Genomic DNA, 19,608 nt, shown 5'->3' with positions numbered 1-19,608 from the left:
CCTGTGGAAGTATCAGTAGAAAAGGCATGCAGCAGAAACAGTACATCTATGAGACAAAGAGTGGAGAGACTCTGTTAGAGATGAGCCATTCATTCATTAACCTAACTGCCTTCTTCTGAATGGAATCTAGAAGCCTGAGTGAGGTTTTGGGGGCACTGCCCCAGATGTGGGAACAATAATCTATGGTAGGCCGGATTTGCGATTTGTACAGAGTGAACAGCTGTTTGGAAGAAAAGTAATGCCGAGAGTGAAAGAGAAAACCAAGTTGTTTAGATGCATAGGAAGCAATATTTGTAATGTGCTTGTGCCAAGTGAGATTAGAAGTCATGGTAATCCCCAAAAGAGATATATCATCTTGCCTAGAAATTGGAGTGTCACCAAAGATAAGCATAGGAGCAGAAGAATCCTTTTTGTAAGATTAGCATTAGTAAAGGCACATTAGTAAATGCAAGAAAGCTAGCTTATATAGCGTCAGCAAAAAAAAAAAAAAAAACACCCTCATTTCACCCATCCACTTGCTTCAAATGTTTGTCTAGTTCTTCCTTGAATCTGTTTAAGTTATCAACATTCTACAGCGAAAGTTGGAAGTTTGTTCCAGTAATCAACCGCCCGCTGTCTGAAGGCAAACTTCCACACATCTATCCTACAACTGTCTTTCCTCAATTTGAATTTATGCCCTCTCAGGCGATTATTCTGAGCAAGAGGAAGAATCCCATCAATATTGAGCATGCTCAAACTAATCAAAGCTTTGTACACCTCAATCAGATCACCTTGCAGTTGCCTTGGCTCGAGCACAAGACCGAGTTTTAGAAGGATTCAAATCAACTAAGTTGTCTTTGCCCCCACTGGAGATCGGCATTTAAGGAATTGGTTACGAATATTCGAGAAGTTGAAGCTGATTGAGTAGGACAAGGTTTCTCGAACTGGAAAGTGGAATGCAATGTGCTATCACCAGCAAAACTGTGGATAAGCTTTCTGGTTGATGGAAGTAGGTCCTTAATATACAAGAAGAAAAGAGTGAGGGAAAGAACTGAACCTTGGGGGATACCGGCATTAGTGGGGAAGTTAGAAGACAGAGTGCCACCTCACATCATCCTCAGTGACTGGTCAGAGAGAAAACTGGATAACCAATTACAAAAAACAGTTGGCAAACCATAAGATGGAAGCATGTGTTGAAGACCTTTCTGCAAAACACGATCGAAAACCTTTTAGATGTCAAGAGCAACTGCTTGTGTGTCACCGAACTTTTCCATTAAATTTGTCCATAAATGGGTAACATAAGCCAGAATATCACAAGTGGATCGACACTGATAGAATCCATACTGGTGATCGTTGATCAGATGGAACATTTCTAGATAGTTTAAGAGTTGGTGGTTAATTAATTACTCCATTACTTTAAAAACATCAGAAGTAAATGGAATGGGACGATAATTTGATGGAATGATTTGTCACCCTTTTTAGGAACTGGCTGGATATGAGCAAATTTCCAAGCAGAAAGAAAAACACTTTTGGAATAAGAAAGTGGAAAAAGGTGGCAAAGAACAGGAGGAAGTTGAGGAGCGCAGGTTTTGAGAAAAAGTGGGGAAATACCATCAGTACCTGGAGCTTTCTTAATATCAAGATTCGTAAAAATCCTTCTGACATCCTTTTTGACAGAACACTGGAGACATTGAATGCAGCATATTGGGAATGGTGGGGGGGGTATTTTACCAAGGTCATTAATAGATGAGTTGGAATAAAAATGGGATGCTAGCAGGTCAGCTTTATCCTTGGCTGAAATGACAACAGAACCATCTGGTTTTGACAGAGGTGGGAGCAGAGATGGGCAAAAGTTGCAGCTAATAGCTTTGGCAAGAGACCAGAATGCTTGGCTACCATTAGGGCAAGAAGCAAGTTTTCTACTCTTAGCCTGTTCAAAATCTAATTTGGACAGATTAATAACTGCTTTACGATTGTTGCGAGCTTTGATGTAGGCAGAAAATGAGACTGAAGAATCAGAAATAAGCCAATTACAATATGCAAGATTCTTCTCTTGAACAGCCTTAGCACATTTATTGAAAAACCAAGGTTTAGTTAAAGTACAAGATTTTAACATGGAGTGTGGAATAAAGGATTCTATTCCTACAAGAATAATTTCACTGACACGATCTGAGCAAACGCTGACATCAGAAGTTTTGAAACAGTAATCTGACCGAAGAAAAGAAGAAAAGAAATTTTGCTGGTCAATCCATGCATCTAGTCAGCAACTGAATTAAATGTTTTTAAGAAATTTTTATAGCTTAATCATAGCTGCCAATTCTCCATGTTTACAACAAATTTTATTTGTGACTTGATTTGACTCCGTTGTCTATCCTGTTTTTTTTTTTTTTTTTTTTAAACAGTTTTTTTCAGCACTTTTTTTTTTACTCAAAAAGTATAAATCTATGAAAATAGGAACTTTTAAAAAATTCTGTGATTTTCTTATATTTGTTAATGAATATGGGCATGATTTATTATTATAACAATAAAGCAGAATCTTAATTCAGTCCCACAAGGTAATTGTCCAATTCTGCTTTAAACTTAGCTAGATTTACTGCCTCCCCCATGTCACAAAGGCAGCTTATTCCACGCCACTGTCCATGCATGAGATCGAACCAAACCTTCTGTTATTGCCTGATGTTTTATATTTTTGTCACCTGGTGACACAAATATAAAACATAAGGGGTAACAATTGCATACTGGGGTAACAATTGCAACTGACCTTATTCCCATGGAAAGCGAGGGAATGCATGTAAACAACTTAGAAAAACTTTTTATTCTTTTGTTGTTAATTTAACAGCTCATCCTTCAGAAAGATGTTTTTCGGAGTGCACTTGATGTTGTAGCTATCATAAACTGCTTTTGTTAATACAAAACTAATTTCTAACAAGTCAGTGCCATCCTTCAGGAAGTAGGGAGCCAGGTGGCCGGGGGCAGTAATCGGATCGCTCTGCCAAGATTTGTATTAAACATACAAAATGACAATATTTATTTCTCATGGAGTGAAAAAGAAGTTTGTAATACATATTAACTGAATTTTGTAAAAAACTAATATATTTACATAGAAAAGCGTATTCTTTCACAGGGGAATGATATGTGCTTCATATAAACGAGTACTTTGTATAAACCAAGTTTTTATTAACGAGATTTTACTATAATTACATTTTTATCATTTATACAGTTGAAATCTACATACCGTAGACCATCGATAATCCATACTAAATGGGACTGGGGGTAGTTCTGACTTCCAAACTTATCAAAAATACTTCTCTGGAGATGAAAAAGCAAAAGCTTAGTGTAGAAATAAAGTGTGGAAGAGGACCAACATTTCCACAAAGACTAAAATCCGACTCTTCCGCACTTTGATCCTGCCCATTCTTCTTTACGGATCGGAAACATGGATTTGTCTCAAGTTGGATTTGAACAAACTTGAGGTATTCCAAATGCGATGCCTGCGGCAGATCTTGGGCATCTCTCTTCGCGACCGCATCACTAATGATACCATCCGCGCCAGATGCCAACAGCAACCAACCATTGCCGACCAAATCCAGAAGCGAAGGCTCAGATGGTTTGGCCACGTATGTAGAATGGGCACGAACAGAATACCATCCACACTCCTTTGGAGACAACGACCCACCCAATGGAGCATCCAACGGACCGCGCCTAGGAAAACGTGGGCCAAGCAAGTGGAAGATGACTTGAAGAGCCGACGTCTCGACCTTAACCAGGCCAGGACTGAAGCCATGGATCGTAAGGTATGGAAGAACATCACAGAGCAAGTCCGAAACCCTGTGGCACCTACAGCAGCATACTGGTTGCGTGGCCAACCGTCTCCCCCAGCTGCCAGCTAAGGACCAAAGAAGAAGAAGAAGAAGAGAAGAAATAAAATGACTAAGTTGTATTTACATATTTTTATTCATAGGTAACATTTCTTTTCTTGTTACTCTTTTCAGCAAGAGTAGTTGAGTTGGACAGCATTCAGTTTGTTGCTCGTACCAAGCCATTGTAATCACTAGCACGCTGAATGCCTCAGTATGCATAGCCCCAGTGTTCGTGTTATTTTCTTCTTTTTCTTCATTTTCGCCCATATCATTTTCAGGATCTCCAGTTTCTTCTACATTCACAATTTTGTTTTTGTTTAAAACAGGAAACCCTGTGGAATCATTATCATCCATTCACACCCTTCCATCACCTTCATCACAATTTTCAAACCCAAGGATTAACTGAAACTAGTTGATCATCTCATTCAGTATTTGTCTCATTTCATTCGTTTTGATTCTGCTCATCTTCTTCAGTTTGATTCTGCTCATCTCCTATGGTTTCTTCAGCAATAGGCCACAGTTTTTTTCCAAGAATTTTTTAAATTCTGTGCAGTTAAATTCCCACACGTCAACTAACATGTAGCAGCTGTCCTTGAGACTGGTGCTTTTTCAAAAAAAGCTATGATCCTTTGTTCTAAATGTAAACAATGCAAGAGTTGTTTTTTGTGGATTCTCTTCAACTTTTTGATGACTCCCTGGTCCATCGGTTGGAGGAGTGCATTAATGTTTGATGGAAGAAACATGAATTCAAATCCATCGCATATTTTGTTTAATGTTTCCACTGAAGGATGTGATGTCTTGCTTGTCTAGGATAAGCAAAACCTTGCCCATTTTGCCTTCTTGTTCACAATACTTCTTGACATTCAGAATAAAAAAGTAAATCATATCAGATTATAGTGTTATGTTTAGTTAGTACTTATGTAATTTTAGCATTTAGTACGTTTAGTTAGTACTTTAGTGTAAATTTATTTTTATTTTGCTAACCTGTGGATAATATTCTTCCGATTTTCATGTATCATTTAATATTGTTAATTGGTAAGGTAAGTGTAAGTTTGTTCTTTGTATCTTCATTTTTATGGCCTGTAGATAATATTCCTACGATTTTCACTTATTTGAATTGCCGTTTAATAGAATCAAAATTCAGTTCATAAGTCTGATCACTTACTGTAATTATTTTATGGTACCAGCATAAAAATAAATAAGTCTGGCTCTTTCGAATTATTGATGTTCAGATTTTCAATGCTCTACTGTAGTTTAGAAATGTTATTGCAGATATGACATCCCGTTCTTTATGTTCATGAAGCGGTTTCTAAACTCCATCCACAAAACCATATGAAATACTGCCATATTTTAAGTTCTAATACATTTAGACATTTTTTCAAAGCTTTCAACTTGCAGAAGCTGTCTGATTTCTGACTCCAGAAAGATTGACTTTTTCACTTTCACAGCACTGACCTTTGAAAATTTCTCACATAAGTAATGAAATCCTCTTAAATTCATCTTACCCATAACTTTCACAAAACTCTTTGTTAGGCCAAGTGGAATGTGGAAGGAAAAGCTTTGCTGGATCCACTAATGTACACTACAGATTCCCAGCTCATGTGCTTCTTTGGGGACAGCCACATCTGATGTAACGGTCTACACTAGAAGGGCTATCCCTTAAGAAAAGGAACATTTTGTGAAACCTCCTTGCATTCTCAATAACATATCAATGACTTTGAGACCATCACAGCTGATCCATTGCTCATTGCTATATTGAATTACTCTCTGTAGTGTCTCCATTATAGTATGTTTCCTTCAGTGTTATAATTAGCCATATGAGAAGGCTTATGCTATGCCAGCAGAAAAAAATTGGTACATTATAGCCTTAGTTGCTAATGTGCCAATAAAACCCAAAGAACCAAACCAGAAAAAAATAATAATATGACTCCTTCCTTGTGTGGGTTGTCTTTTGAATTTTCCCAAACAGTCAGCCTCGATCATCCATGGAGATAACTTATTCTAAAAATTAAAAACTCACTGACTAAGAGTAGCAGTATGAAAGTTAATGCCTCCTATTTTTTTTTCCTCAGAAAATTTAATTCCTATAACTATGCCATTTACATCAATTAATCCTCAATCATTAATAAACACATTGTTATTTTTCTACAGAATCACCATCATTTTCTATGCACTTCCTCCATCTCTGCATCACACGCTGTATTCCAGTCCTGTAAAAGTCTGGGAGTGGCTGTATATGTCACAGTATTGGAACCACTGTACACATATAGCTATAGTATGGCCCTTATACTGAACAGTATCACTTTACTCTTAAAGTGTCTTACCCAATGTCTAACTATACTCACATTACAGTATTGTCACCATAAACATTTTTGAGATGTGTATGGATTTCGAGGGGCGTCACTTCTTCCTTGATAAGAAATTCAGTCGCCACTCTTTGCTTAATACATATATCTGTAACATCCACCAATTTGAACTATCCGTGTGCTGCACTCACGAGCCCGATCACAGCGCCACTCAGTATAGTGAAATTAGATACCTCAGTGACATGCGAAATGATTTACACCCTCATTAGGAGATATTACTTTCGTATCGGTCTTTGTAAAAGAAAAATTCCCGCAATCCAGTCTGTACCTCTCCCCCTGTAATTTGAATTTATGGTCCCTAGTTGTGGAATTATTGTTTAACAGTGAAAATTCCACCCTTATTTATATTCTTCAGCTCTCAGCACCTTTTATGCCAATCCTTTTCTTCCTCTACTCTTTTTAATTCAATCACACTAAGTGTATCAGTTAGTTTCAGGTTGCTATTCCTCAAGTGTAAGGCCTTTCATTTTGCTCTGTTATAACATAGCTGCCACTTTTCTGACCATCCCATAAATTTATCTAAATTGTCCTGAAGAAGTTCTGCTGGACACTAATCATTCTACCAACCTTGATGACAATTGCAAATTTTAACATCACATCCTGTAGATGAACCTTTAAATAGAGTGTGGACAATGGTTGACTTTAAGTTTGGATTATACAAGGGAACAGCTTTCAGACTTTCTGTGAGGAGCAAATGAAGAGGCACCATTCAGATGTAAATGCACTTATGATGATTCCCTTAAAATTCCATTGATACCGTGGCAGTACAGAGCAGACCATTTACTATGAAGAAAGTTGCCAAAAATTCATTTGTTTTTTGATAGTGACACTTTGACAGTCTTCCGAAACAGTTACGTCTGCTTTACTCTCAATGCAAGAATTTTTTTTTTTTATCTGGAGAGAGCTAGATTTTTAATGAGGTCATTGAACTCATCTTGGGTAAACAGCTCTGGTTCCAATGTCTCTTCATCAGGTGTGTACTCAGGATTGGCTGAAGTTCCCAGATCTCTGTCAGTCACCTTCATCACATTCCACATTGTCTTCTAAAGAATCTGGTCCATGCTGCAGAGGTACTGGAATTGGCATGCTGTAATCATGCAGGATCATTCATAACTGGATTCTCAACAGATTGCAAATAGCAGAAAATTCTCATGATATGAACAGCAACAACTTTTTTCCTTTTGTTCAAACAGTCAAATTATCCATTCATTTAAGCAGTACAAGTAACATGTGGTACCCAAAACCTATTCTGGTCACCTAGAGGACAGCCAAAGCATAGTTGATAAATTTTCAGTCCATTTGTTGTAATTGATTGTATGTCGTTGTAATTTACTTAGGAAAGAGCCATATACGTAGCAGAATTTGTTGGGGTGATTTTTATAATTTCAAGGTGGCAACAGATGTGTTTCAGTAATTCACCAGATCTTATATGAAACAATTTGCAATCAAATAATAAAATTATGAAGTATACAAGGACATAGATATACGGTGCAGGACACTTATTGTGATCATGAGTTATTCTGTTATCATTCATTTAATGATATCACTTTTATAAAGTTCTGATGAGACTACATATACATAGAAAAAAACAACATTTATTGTAATCAGTGCTTCCATTTTTGTTATTACTTTTCTGTTTTCCTTTATTGTGGTTTCGCACGTGCAGGGGAAGTGATGTTACATCCCAGTTTGTTTTTGAACTCTGACATGTTGTATGGCTACTGCTGTTGCTTTGTATTTGTATGATTATTTGTATCGTTATTACATAAAAGAAAGTATTGTGTCTATACTTCTACCATTCTGACTGTTTTTCAGTAGAACATCAAACCTTTTTTAATTCTTGATTTTTATATTTTCTTTATTTTATTATTATTTTTTTTTAATGTTTGTGCATATTTTGAGAAACATTATAACAGTTTCATTTTTATTGATAACTTTCTCAAAGAAATAGCAGACAATCAAATTAAAGTACTTTATATTTCTTGATTTTAATGTTTCCTTCTGTTTTCCCACATTTTTATGTACACTGCTCTCATCAATAAACAGCACTGAACAGCTGCAATTCTTGTCCCTTTTATTGTTATCAATTAAGCTGAATCCGAAAATGATCTCAACAAGTTCTGTCCACTGTATTCAAACAGTTACATAAATAAACGTCAATAATAAGTAATAATTATATTCATATAGCTTGGCTAAATAAGTATGTATGTTATAATCAGTCTCATCATATTTGAATAATCACAAAATCGTCACAAAAACTAGACGTTTGTTAGACAAACGTCTAGTTTTTGTGACTAGAACTAGACGTGATGCCAGAGGGAAATTGAAAACAGATTTGGAATCGGTGTCCAAAGGTGTATCTAGTCCATATATGGTTTCCCCCCCCTGAAAAATACTTGTTGACCTTTATAATTTGCACTATTGTTGTTGCTCATTTCTACCTAATCGTTTAAAGAATGTGCCCTCAAAAATATATATTAGTGTGATGTTTAAGAAACAGGGACAACACATTTTCAATAATACTGTAATCTTATTCATTTAATAGGCATGATCTTACGAAATATGGAAAAAGCATTTGATTTCCATTTTCTTTCTGCAAGTGTCTTTTCTGATAAATTCCTCTAATATCGTCGCCCTAATTCTTTTCTTTTATTTCTGAATAATGTTATCTGTAAAAATAGCTTTGCAGCAGAGGTTGAAAAGAGAAAAAATTATCTTTACCAGGGTATTAAATTTATTATGTGGGTTTTCCCAATAAAACCCACTAATATTGTCATTCTAAAATTGTTTCTGCTTTTGATTTTGATATGCTTTTAATTCTGATAATGCTATCTGTAATTTCTTTGTAGCAAATTTGGAAAAATAAAAATTATCTTTATCAGGGTGTTAAATTAATGATATAGCTTAAAGAGCAATATATGCATTTCTTTCTTTATTAAAACATTTAAATTTTATTTTCAGATTGAGCATGGAGCTAAACAACATTTAAAACACTTAACAGAGTATTTTGCCTTTTTCTTGGAATTTGCCAAAATGGGTGAAGAAGAATGCCAATTTTTACTTTCTGTAGAAACTATTTCCACAATAATTAATTTTTATCTTGGGCAGAAAGCTTCAGATTATGTAAGTGTGACTTTCCTTAACTTATAAAGTTTTACCTGCTATTTTTTTTTTTATCTGGGAATGAATTTTAACTTTAGGAATCAATAAACCAATTTTAAATTATTACATTACAGCAGGCCCCCGTTATAACGCGGTTCGCTATACGCTGATTCACTATAACGCTGTTCTTATATTATAACCCATATCTGACTATAACGCTGTCACAGATCACTATAACGCTCTTTTACAGATTACATTTTTGACATAACGCAATCGTTTCATTTGATGGAGTCGATAGCTTGAAAATGAATAGCAAAACAGCATTAAAACGTTTCCCACGCCGACTAGAGAAATTTTCCCATGCTCAGTGAAATTTTCTCGCACGCTAATTTAGTTTCAGTACAGTGACTTGTTACGTAGTTCCGAGATCAACATTTTAAAAAATGACCAAGTATATTTCTTGTAATATTTGCGTTATATGCATTTATCCGAAGTCTAGTCATCACTCAGTAGAGTATTAGACATCGTGCCTAACGGAAAGTTTACTTAAATATTGTATCGTAATTAATTCAACCAACGCAGTTACATTTTCGAAGAGCTAATAATGACTGATAGGAATGAAAAAGCAACAACGTCTGGGCGCAGTACGAAGACTATAAATGTAAGAAAAAGACTGAATTTGAAAATTAAATTAGACGTTTGGAAGCGAATCGATTCCGGTCAACGACAAACGGATGTGTGCCATAATTTAGGGCTTGCAACTTTAACTGTAAGAACAATTATAAAAAAATAAAGAATTAATTTTTGCAGCGGGAAAGATAGCTGTTCCACTGCAAGCAACTAGGACTAGGCCGGCTATTAGGATTGAAATGGAAAGACTAATTTTATTGAAGATAATATTCCAATGCAGAATTCAGTTAAGTTAAATATTAAAAAAAGAGAGAGAGAGATTAGCCAATATGATGATCTGAAGAAAACTCGCCTAAAAAAAAAAAAAATGTGGAACCATTTAAAACTGGTAAGGGCTGGTTGAATAGATTTAAAATCCAGGGAGAAGCCGCAAGTGCAGATCATGGAGCCGAAACTTTCAAAAAAGAACTTTTGTTAAAATTATTGAAGAGGGGTATTATGTGTTATACTTCTCAAGTTTTTAACATAGCTGAAGCAGGACTTTTGTGGAAACAAATGCCTAAAAGAAGTTTCATATTGAAAGAAGAAAAAAACATGCCAGGTTTCAAAGCGGCGAAGGATCGGTTGACTTTATTGTTGGTTGTAACGCTGCGGGGGATTTAAAATTAATACCCCTTTTAGTTTATTTGGAAGAGGGCCAAAGTTCAACTCAAAATCCACACATTTTTCATGATTAAAATCATCAATTCAATTAAATTCATTATTTTAATTGGAATTTTAAATTTACTTTTGATACGCAAGTAGTTACCACATAATTATGCGTATGTAATGCAGAATATTTTATATGTGCAAATATTTGAATATTAAATATTTTGACCGACATTTGTGCATCTTTTCATTACTGTTTATTATTCATTAGGAAATATCCTATGGCACCGACAGCAGCTCATAAATACGTATGTTACCTTATGGGAAAGCGGCGCTCGCTTAGCGCTGATTCACTTAGCGCTCTGTTTTTCCGGAACGAATGATCAGCGTTAAGCGTAGGTCACCTGTACAATAATTATTAGTTACTGTATTCTTTAAAGTTACTAAGCCATGCAAAAACCTCATAAGATTTACTACCAGGTCACGTCACTGCTCTGATTGTTCTGTGTATTCAGTTTATCACTCATTTGTCATTTATCTGTCTTCTTATCAGATACCTAATAAGAAGACAACATGCATTTGTGTAAATCTTTGTCATATTTGCCCTTTAAGTTAATTATTGAGCAGAATTGTGAATTCTGTATTCTCTGAGTAGATTAGAAGAAAAATGCAATGCGATTAAAGATTCCAAGGATTATTTTAACCCTCTTGTAGTTGGGACTTGGTAAACCCTGTATATTCTGCAGCCTGTTCTCATATAGTCCTACCTGTTGAGGTTTTGGGTGCCTTCAAATTAAACAGTAACATTTGTTTTGATAAAAAGAATCTGTATATCTGCTATCATAAGGAGAAAGCTGCATTTATGTCATATGACATTCTGTTGGTTGTTGAAGCTTTTATCTTCTGATTTTGTGTTTACAGAGAAAATATTTTACCTTGGTTTGTTTGCTTATAGTGTGACATTCTGAAAAGAGTTTTTTATGTGTGTGACAGATGAATTTTTCTAAAAAACCAATTAAACAAAAAGTATATATCTAGTAGTTGAGAATTCTGAAGATATTATTGAATCAGTCTGGTGTGAAATAAGCAATGAGTTAAAAAAAAAAAAATCTATTTCTCCACCCCAGCAATCTCATCGTTTTTCATCTTATTCATTGTACTAAGTAAATATAATGAATATTGTGATAATTTATGCAGACAAATGGAGTAGATGGGCATTTATAAATGTATTTTCATATGGAGGCTAATTTTGCATAGACAGATGGAACTTGTAGGGGCACACATAGCAGAATTATATTTCTGGATTGAGTAATATGAGAAACAATATTTTTGACCTCATTTTTACCAAAGATGGCACAAGATTTACATTAAGGAACAGGTAATGATCATAACAAACAAAAGTATCAAAGTTCTATGATGTCTGTTGTTGAGAGCAAAGGGGAGGATTTTAATTTTGAAAGGGAAGTTATGCTAGCCTTAGCCATTTGAAACATTTCCTAAATATAATGAGTACATATACTGCTTGCTTTTTTATATCTGTAAAACATTAGTTTTCCAAGCATAGATGAAAGTGGATGACTACTGAGCTAGTGAAGTAGTAACAAAATAAAAGTTGCATGGGATGAATGTAAGATACCAAGAGACTGAAAACCATTAAGTGTATATATTAATAAAGTTATTCAGTGTTTACGACAGGCTAAAGCAGATAGTGGAAAACATGGAAAAACGCTGAACCACATTGGTTCATTCATGTGTTAAATTTAGCACTTCAGTGAACATGTGAGCTTTTAGACTTTGACAGTGCTGTTGGCCTAAATAACAGCTATTAGAAACAAAATGATTGTATGATCACTGAAAATGGATTAGTAGAGAAATTATCATGTTTGGATATGAAAAAGGCACAAGAATCTAATGGAATTTATTCAGTGATATAGAAACAGCAAAACATGTTGCTAAATCCCACTTATCAAGGGAAAATCTAAAAAAAGGTCTCCAGTATTGAAATTTCAAAACTGGATGTAGTTTAGAAATCAGCTTGCAACATTCAAATATATATAGAATATTTTGTGTGGCAAATTAGATGATACTGGCCTCTAGGACTTCCTTTCAGATGTTTTTGTGCATTGATATATTATGAATGGCTAATTGCACTGACTTCTGTATAAATTAAGTGGGAGGGGGTCATTTGTTTCTTATGTGTTAAAGGTGAAAAAGCCAATAGAAACCACAAATTACGGTGGCAGTTTTCCCCAGAAATTTTTCACCTATTATAGAAAAAGAAAAACTTCATCATTTTTACAATTTAGAGATAAATAAATGAATAAATGAATAAATGATCTCCTCTGTATTGAAACTACACTTCCTCCCATTAATATCCATACACCCTTCTGTTAATAGTTTATCATGTCTTGCCCATGCACCACATGTTAGACTTAACTATAAATATGCCCACAGGCCTTTGAGGAGATAGTAGTATGATTGTGAATACAAAATGATTGACTTAACAGATTTCCAATACAGAATGATAATAGGGTACCACATAAGCAATCTGTTTGTACATGACATTTTAACAGCACTGAAGTTCCCCGGATTGATAATTGGTACTGTGGTCTGCAAATGGAAGTGGACTGGTGCTGAAACTGTTTCAAAATGATTCCAGAACCTTCTGAAGGCTGTCAGAACCTGACAGGGAAGCCCTGCAAAGAATTGTCCACTTGGAATGTAGGTTAATGCTGTCACTGCACATGCAGTTCCTCAGTGAGACGATTTGGACACATGTTGACACTAATGCAGTGCTTGGGACACTGCATGAGAAGAATTGCCATGGTTGTGCGGTTATTCACAAGCAACTAATCGCCCTGAATAACTATAGACCAATGGGAAAGCTTTGGAATAACTAGTCACAGTACTTGGCCTACCTCTGACAATCATACCTAAGTGTGGAGGATGCCTTTAGAAAACAAACTACTTGCCTTAATATATTATCCCAACAGTTTAGTTTGGCAAGGACAGCTTGATGATCTGGGGCTGTTTTTCATGGTTTGGGCCTGGGGTCATTGGTTGTTTCAGACAAAACTATGAATGCTGATGTCGTGGACAATAATGCATTACCTACATTGTAGCAGCACATTGGGGAAGATCCATTCCTATGTAATAATGTCCTCCGTGTCATATTTCTTGCATTGTGATGAACTGGTTTGAGGACACAAGTGTCGAAAAAAAAAGTTGACTGGCCAGCCCAAAGCCCTGACCCCAATCCTATTAGAGAACCTCTAGGATGAATTGGATTATCAGGTGCGTGCGTGCGTGTGTGTGTAAGGAGAGACTATCCAAAAAAAACAGAGCTGGACTGAGCTTTGAAGACCAAATGGATGCCATAATTTTACAAATTAATATATTTCATTTTATTTCAAAATGTAAGAGCAATTAAACTCATTAAATAAAATAAAGTAATAAAATTATTTTATTAATAGCAACATATAATGCATAGAATCAAGACAAAAAAAAAAACCCCTACCCACCTCATCTGTCCTTCCCTCTTAACAAATTTTTTAATTATTCCTTAAATAATTTATTCAAATTACCAACCTCCATGACAAGTGAAAGATTTTTCCAAAAATCAGTCATCACTCCCTGACCAAAATCAAAATCTGCGCATTTATTCTACAACCATCCTTTTTCAATTAAAATTTTTTATGTCCCCTTATGCGTGCATCATCTGAGCAAGAGTTAGAGTACAATCCACATTTAATTTACACAATCCATTTAAGGCCTTAAACACTTCAATCAGGTATCTCTTTGTGTCCCTGACTAATCTTGTTGCTCTTCTCTGCACCCATTCCAACAGTGACCATTCTTCCTAAATTGAAGCTTCCAGACCTGTATGCAATACTAAAGATGCAGCCTAACTATTACCTTATACAATGCAACAATCATCTCCTTGTCTGCTGGCAAAATTTCTGTATATCAATGACAAAACTCCATGAGCTGTGCTAGACAGCATGTTTACACTGCTCAGAGCACTTCATGTCAGTCTGTACAGTTGCCCCTGAAATCTCTTTTTTTTTTTCCCTCTATCTTGAGTGCAGTACCACCCAATTCTGTGTTCCGGGATTACTGCTTCTCTTATGTAGTAACTTGCATTTTTTAGCATTAGCAGTGGCAAATGATGCAAGAAAGCAAGCTTATCACAGCATCAGCAAAAAAAATATGAAATATGAAGTCAAAATTAGTTTTTTTCATCCAATTACTTTGTCATAGTAGCCAATCAGATTGGTCAGGTAAGATTTACCCTTAAAAAAATACTGAGCTGAGATTCCTATATAATTGCATTCCTGTTTTAATATGAACTTACATTACTTCTTTGATTACTGGCTCCATTATTTTCCCTGGAATATAAGTCATGCTTACAGTTCTTTAATTACTCATTTCTCCCTCTGACCCCCTTTATGAATAGGAGAGACATTTGCACATCTTCAATCTGTAGGAACCTCCCCTGAATCCAAGGATGCCCTTATAATTATGACTAAAGGTTTATTTACCTATTTTTCTGCTTCTTTTAATATAATTGGCTAGATTCCATCACACCCTGGTGCCTTATTTACTTGTAGCTTCAAAATTTCTCTTCTACTTCCTCTTAGTTATCACAAAATTATTCATCTCTCAGTTGGTACTGTTCTGGTCTGCCCATCCTTAAACACTTTACAACTCTTTGCTACTTTTCTTCACATTCATGGGGAATACATAATCACAAAGACTCATATTAGGACTATGGGAGGGGAGTGCTTCCCACTTGTAATCAGCAGCAAAAACAAGTTGTACAGACTGTGATATGAGGCCTTGGGTTGTTGTGAAGTACAAGCACACAAGCTTCCAACATCTGTGCTTATGTCTGACGAATTTTCAGGCTTAATTTATAATGAAGTGTTGCTTAGTATTCTCCAGTTACTGATCTTCCAAGTGGCATATGATCAGCAGCAGTGATGTCTTCGTAACTGTAGGCTATGCTGACCATTTGTTTCACCTTTGTTGCCATCGACATTTAGAGGGGTGTGGCAAAGATGGGTACTTACACTAAACTTTGGCAGTAACTTATATCCTTTTATCAAGAATACTAGAAAACTATCCCAAATAGCCATTGAGGTGGTGGGGGAGGGTGAATTCAATGGTGATGCATTTTAAAAACTCTCCACCTTCTTGTCAGTTATGTGCAAGTAATTGCACTGCAATTTCTTTATGCTTTGCTAATTATTCATCTGACAGCAAATATGGGACCCATCAGACCCAAAGTGACCTTTGTTTTTGTAACACCTTAGTTGAAATTCAATATACAGATGATTTTAATATTCCATACTTCTGTCTTCCTCCAAACTGGTGGTAATAATGACTGCTGATGTGTTGTCTGTAGATGTTCTTGATCTATCTGAGCATTACTTGTTCTTCAATACCTGTCTGACCTTGAAATCTTTGAGACCAACATGAAATTTTGCTGCGATCTCCTGTTGTCTCACTATACACTTCCTGTAACAATTCATAAATTTGTGTCTGTGTTCACCCATGCAAAGTTCTGTTTTGTTAAAAGATCTTTGATCTGAAACTTTAATCTGATCTGAAGCAATATCACCATCCATTTTTAAAAGCCTCTACACAAACATTCAATGCAGGAATTGTTTCAAGCACACTGATATTAAGGTTAAACTTCAAATCATTATCTTAACAAATGTCAGTCGTACAGGCTTATGGAGTGAGTAGCACATGTGCAGCATACATTACTTTTGGGATAACCTTTGTATATATATATATATATAGAGAGAGAGAGACTTGACCACCAATTGCACATAAATGTCAGTTTAGTCCCATCACCTATCCATGATATAAAAGCTCTAATTGACCTTTTGGATGGCATTTCAGATTCAGCAAATCCTCCTAAATTCAAAAATCTGGCCACAGCATGGATAATTTACTTTCACCTCCACTCACAAAAATCTTTATTAGGAATTGGTATTTCTGGAACTTATCTCCAATGAAATTTCTGGAAATTATCTCCAATCTAAAATTTTGCTTGGATATACTAATGACATTCAAATAGTGTGGTGCCATGGAGTGGTCAACTTCAACTTCTTTTTAAGGACCTCAACTACTTCCTCCAGAAGATTAAATTAAAATGGATATGGAAGAGAACAAATGACTAGCATATTCTTCTCAAAAAAATATTTCTACAGAAAACCGACAGAAATGGATGTTCTTTTAAAACTCAAATCATTCCCTCCTTTCTCAGTGAAAGTAAGGGTCCTCATGGCCCTCAAAATGTGTAATGAAAATTCAGTCATGCAAGAATTAAATTTCACTAAGACCCTGACAAAGAAGAATGGATATCCAAATAATTTGAAAACAGAAAAAAAAAAAAAAAACATTGCAAATGCCATACAGAAACTCAGGAACCTCTCAGTATCAAGCAACAAATCTACCAACCACATAGTCATACCATTTATCCCAGGAATCACAATTAGAAGAACAGCCAGAGTGGATATTGTCATGAAGTGCTATTCAATTCTTAGATTTCTAACACATCTTTTTCAGTCAACGTGCAAGACACCTCCAATCCATGCAGCCCAATTTATGTCCGGTGTGAGTGCAATTCCATATGTATAGGAGAATCATACAGAAAAATAGGCTGAAAGAGCATATCAAAGCTGTACGATATTGAAGAGTGGTAAATCGTGTGCATCCCGTTGCTTGCAGGTTGATTATTTTTGCCCAGTATACCATACAATATTTCAAGACAAAGTTGTCAGTAACCTCAAAATCAACAGAATTGAAGAAGACTGCAAAAACTCTTGCAATAAATCAGGTCTCTCCCAACCCCATCTGGTGTCTCCAGCAGTATTCAGTAAGACCTAATCAGCATGACTTTTTTTTAATCCAATTGTGCCTTTTACATAGCCAGAAGAAGAAAGAAACAATCACAGCCTGATTGAAGAAAAGCCTTCCAGAGAGGCACCTGACAATATCCCACCAACTTGTATCCCATTGGATCACATAATTGAAAAAATATTTGGCTTTTATTACCCATTAGAATTATAATTTGAAATTTGTTGTTGTGTAACATTAGTGCTCAAGCTCTTGAAATGGTTTTATTTAATATTATTTACTCATCAGATTAATAAAATAAAAATATTTTATTTATTTTTAAAAATTAATCAGTCCATTAAATCCCTTTATAGCTCTTATAATTTTATCTATCCCGTAATTTCCTTTCCACTGCCTTTTAATATAAGCTTATTGACCCTATCATTGCATTGTGTAATCCTCCTCCTGGGTCCTTTTGAACAGATGAGTACAAATTGTAATCATTTTCCAGCACCTTGTCAAATATGCATACAGAGTGAATTTGCTCAAGAAATATATCCCTCAAAAATAATCTCCCAAATGCATGATGTGGACACTTCACTAAACAGCAGTTTTGAATTAATAAATTGCTGAACAGTCTGGTTTGTGGACCCCCCCCACAACACACGTCCGCGCGCACACGCACGCGCACACACGCACGCGCACACACGCACGCGCACACACGCACACACACACACGTGCACACACACGTGCACACACACACACACACACACACGCACACGCACACACACACATACCTTTTTACTGGCTTTTATACTAGGTGTGGCAATAAAATTCCCAGACTGGTGCGGTTGCGGTCATGTTCAATGAGTTTGAAAATAAACAGAAGTGGTATGCTGTAATTCAAATTTCCTCCAACAAATGGTGATATAGCCATTGTGCAGTCATCTGACAGATTAGTGTGTTTTTTTTCTAGTGTACACATAGGCCCAGCAACATAACATTTCTGTTAACTCTTGTCTCAAATCTGAAAAAAATGTATGTTGTCATAAATTACATAACTTATGAAAAAAACCCAAAATATTTTCTTTATAATTTTCAAACAGCAAAAGGTAATGTAAATTGAAAAAATAAACATTATCATGCATATCACAGTTCATGCATTACTGGCAGACATGTTATCCTTTTTTTTTCTAACTAATGAGTGGCCACTTTTCTGTTTAACACATTAACTATGTTTCCTTTATAAACAGAGAATACTGCATTTCATACTCTTTCTCTCTAGTAAGCTCACAGACTGCTAACACAATGTGGGTGTATGATACTTTGACATGAAAAACATATTTTTGCACTTATTAATAATTGTTATCTACATTCCAAAAGGTAAGTAATTTCAAAATGATATTATATTTAGTTTAGACAATCAATCTAAAAGTAACAAGATTTCAAGCATTATATATTTCAATATAATTATTCCTCGAAAGGAAAACAATTCCTAAGTAAAACTGTATGCAGTTTCCTTCCTTGTAATGATTGAGTGCTTTGTTGAGGTCAGAATTAATAGTTCACTTTGGAATAGTCCATGAAGCACAGTCATTACAATTGCCAACCTTATCTCCGTTGGGATCCAGACTAAATGTCATGTACAGGCTATACGGGGTATTCTGTGACCTGTGGTAACTTTAAGAAGTGATCTGAGGTTATTCTTAGTGAAAAACATCGTGTCAATGTGGGTCTGATTCTCAATTATTGTGGAACTATAGGCATTTGAAATGTAGCATCACATATACAACAGGCATGGACATTTATGCAAGCCAGCACCCTAGTAGTACACAAGCTTGCAAATAAATATGCTGTGTCATAACAGAAGTAGCTTTGAACATGCCATTATGTTTTCAAATGATGAAGATGTGGTATGCATTTTGTTTATATGGGTTTTGTATTGGTGTGCCATTGCTGCTATTGAGGAATATTGACAGTAATTCCCATAACAAAGATTCCCTGATTAATGAGCGTTTATAAATGTTAAAGTTTTGTGAGATAGTGGCTTGTTGCCGAGTTTGTCTTTGACAGTTGAATGTCCAGTACAGTGGTCTGCAGATGAAGAGGAAAACGTGGTTTAACTACATAAATTGTATAATGTAATAATTTTCTGGTTTGATCAGTGCACTCTA

At 35.5% G+C, this 19,608-nt stretch overlaps 1 protein-coding gene across 1 annotated transcript in view; it reads left to right on the top strand.

The window, feature by feature from the left end:
- puf (ubiquitinyl hydrolase 1 puf) overlaps window positions 1–19,608 on the top strand; it is a 1,022,896-nt gene that overhangs the window by 614,695 nt on the left and 388,593 nt on the right. Inside the window, exon 56 of the mRNA XM_090376705.1 lies at window positions 9,167–9,328. Within this exon, the coding sequence (XP_090232831.1) occupies window positions 9,167–9,328 (162 nt within the window). The remainder of the gene's footprint in view (window positions 1–9,166; window positions 9,329–19,608) is intronic.

This window comes from Mastigoproctus giganteus, chromosome 6, assembly GCF_048544385.1.
Source record: "Mastigoproctus giganteus isolate SK-2022 chromosome 6, ASM4854438v1, whole genome shotgun sequence".
Lineage (NCBI taxonomy): Eukaryota > Metazoa > Arthropoda > Arachnida > Uropygi > Thelyphonidae > Mastigoproctus > Mastigoproctus giganteus.
This window is presented reverse-complemented; position numbering and strand designations above follow the sequence as displayed.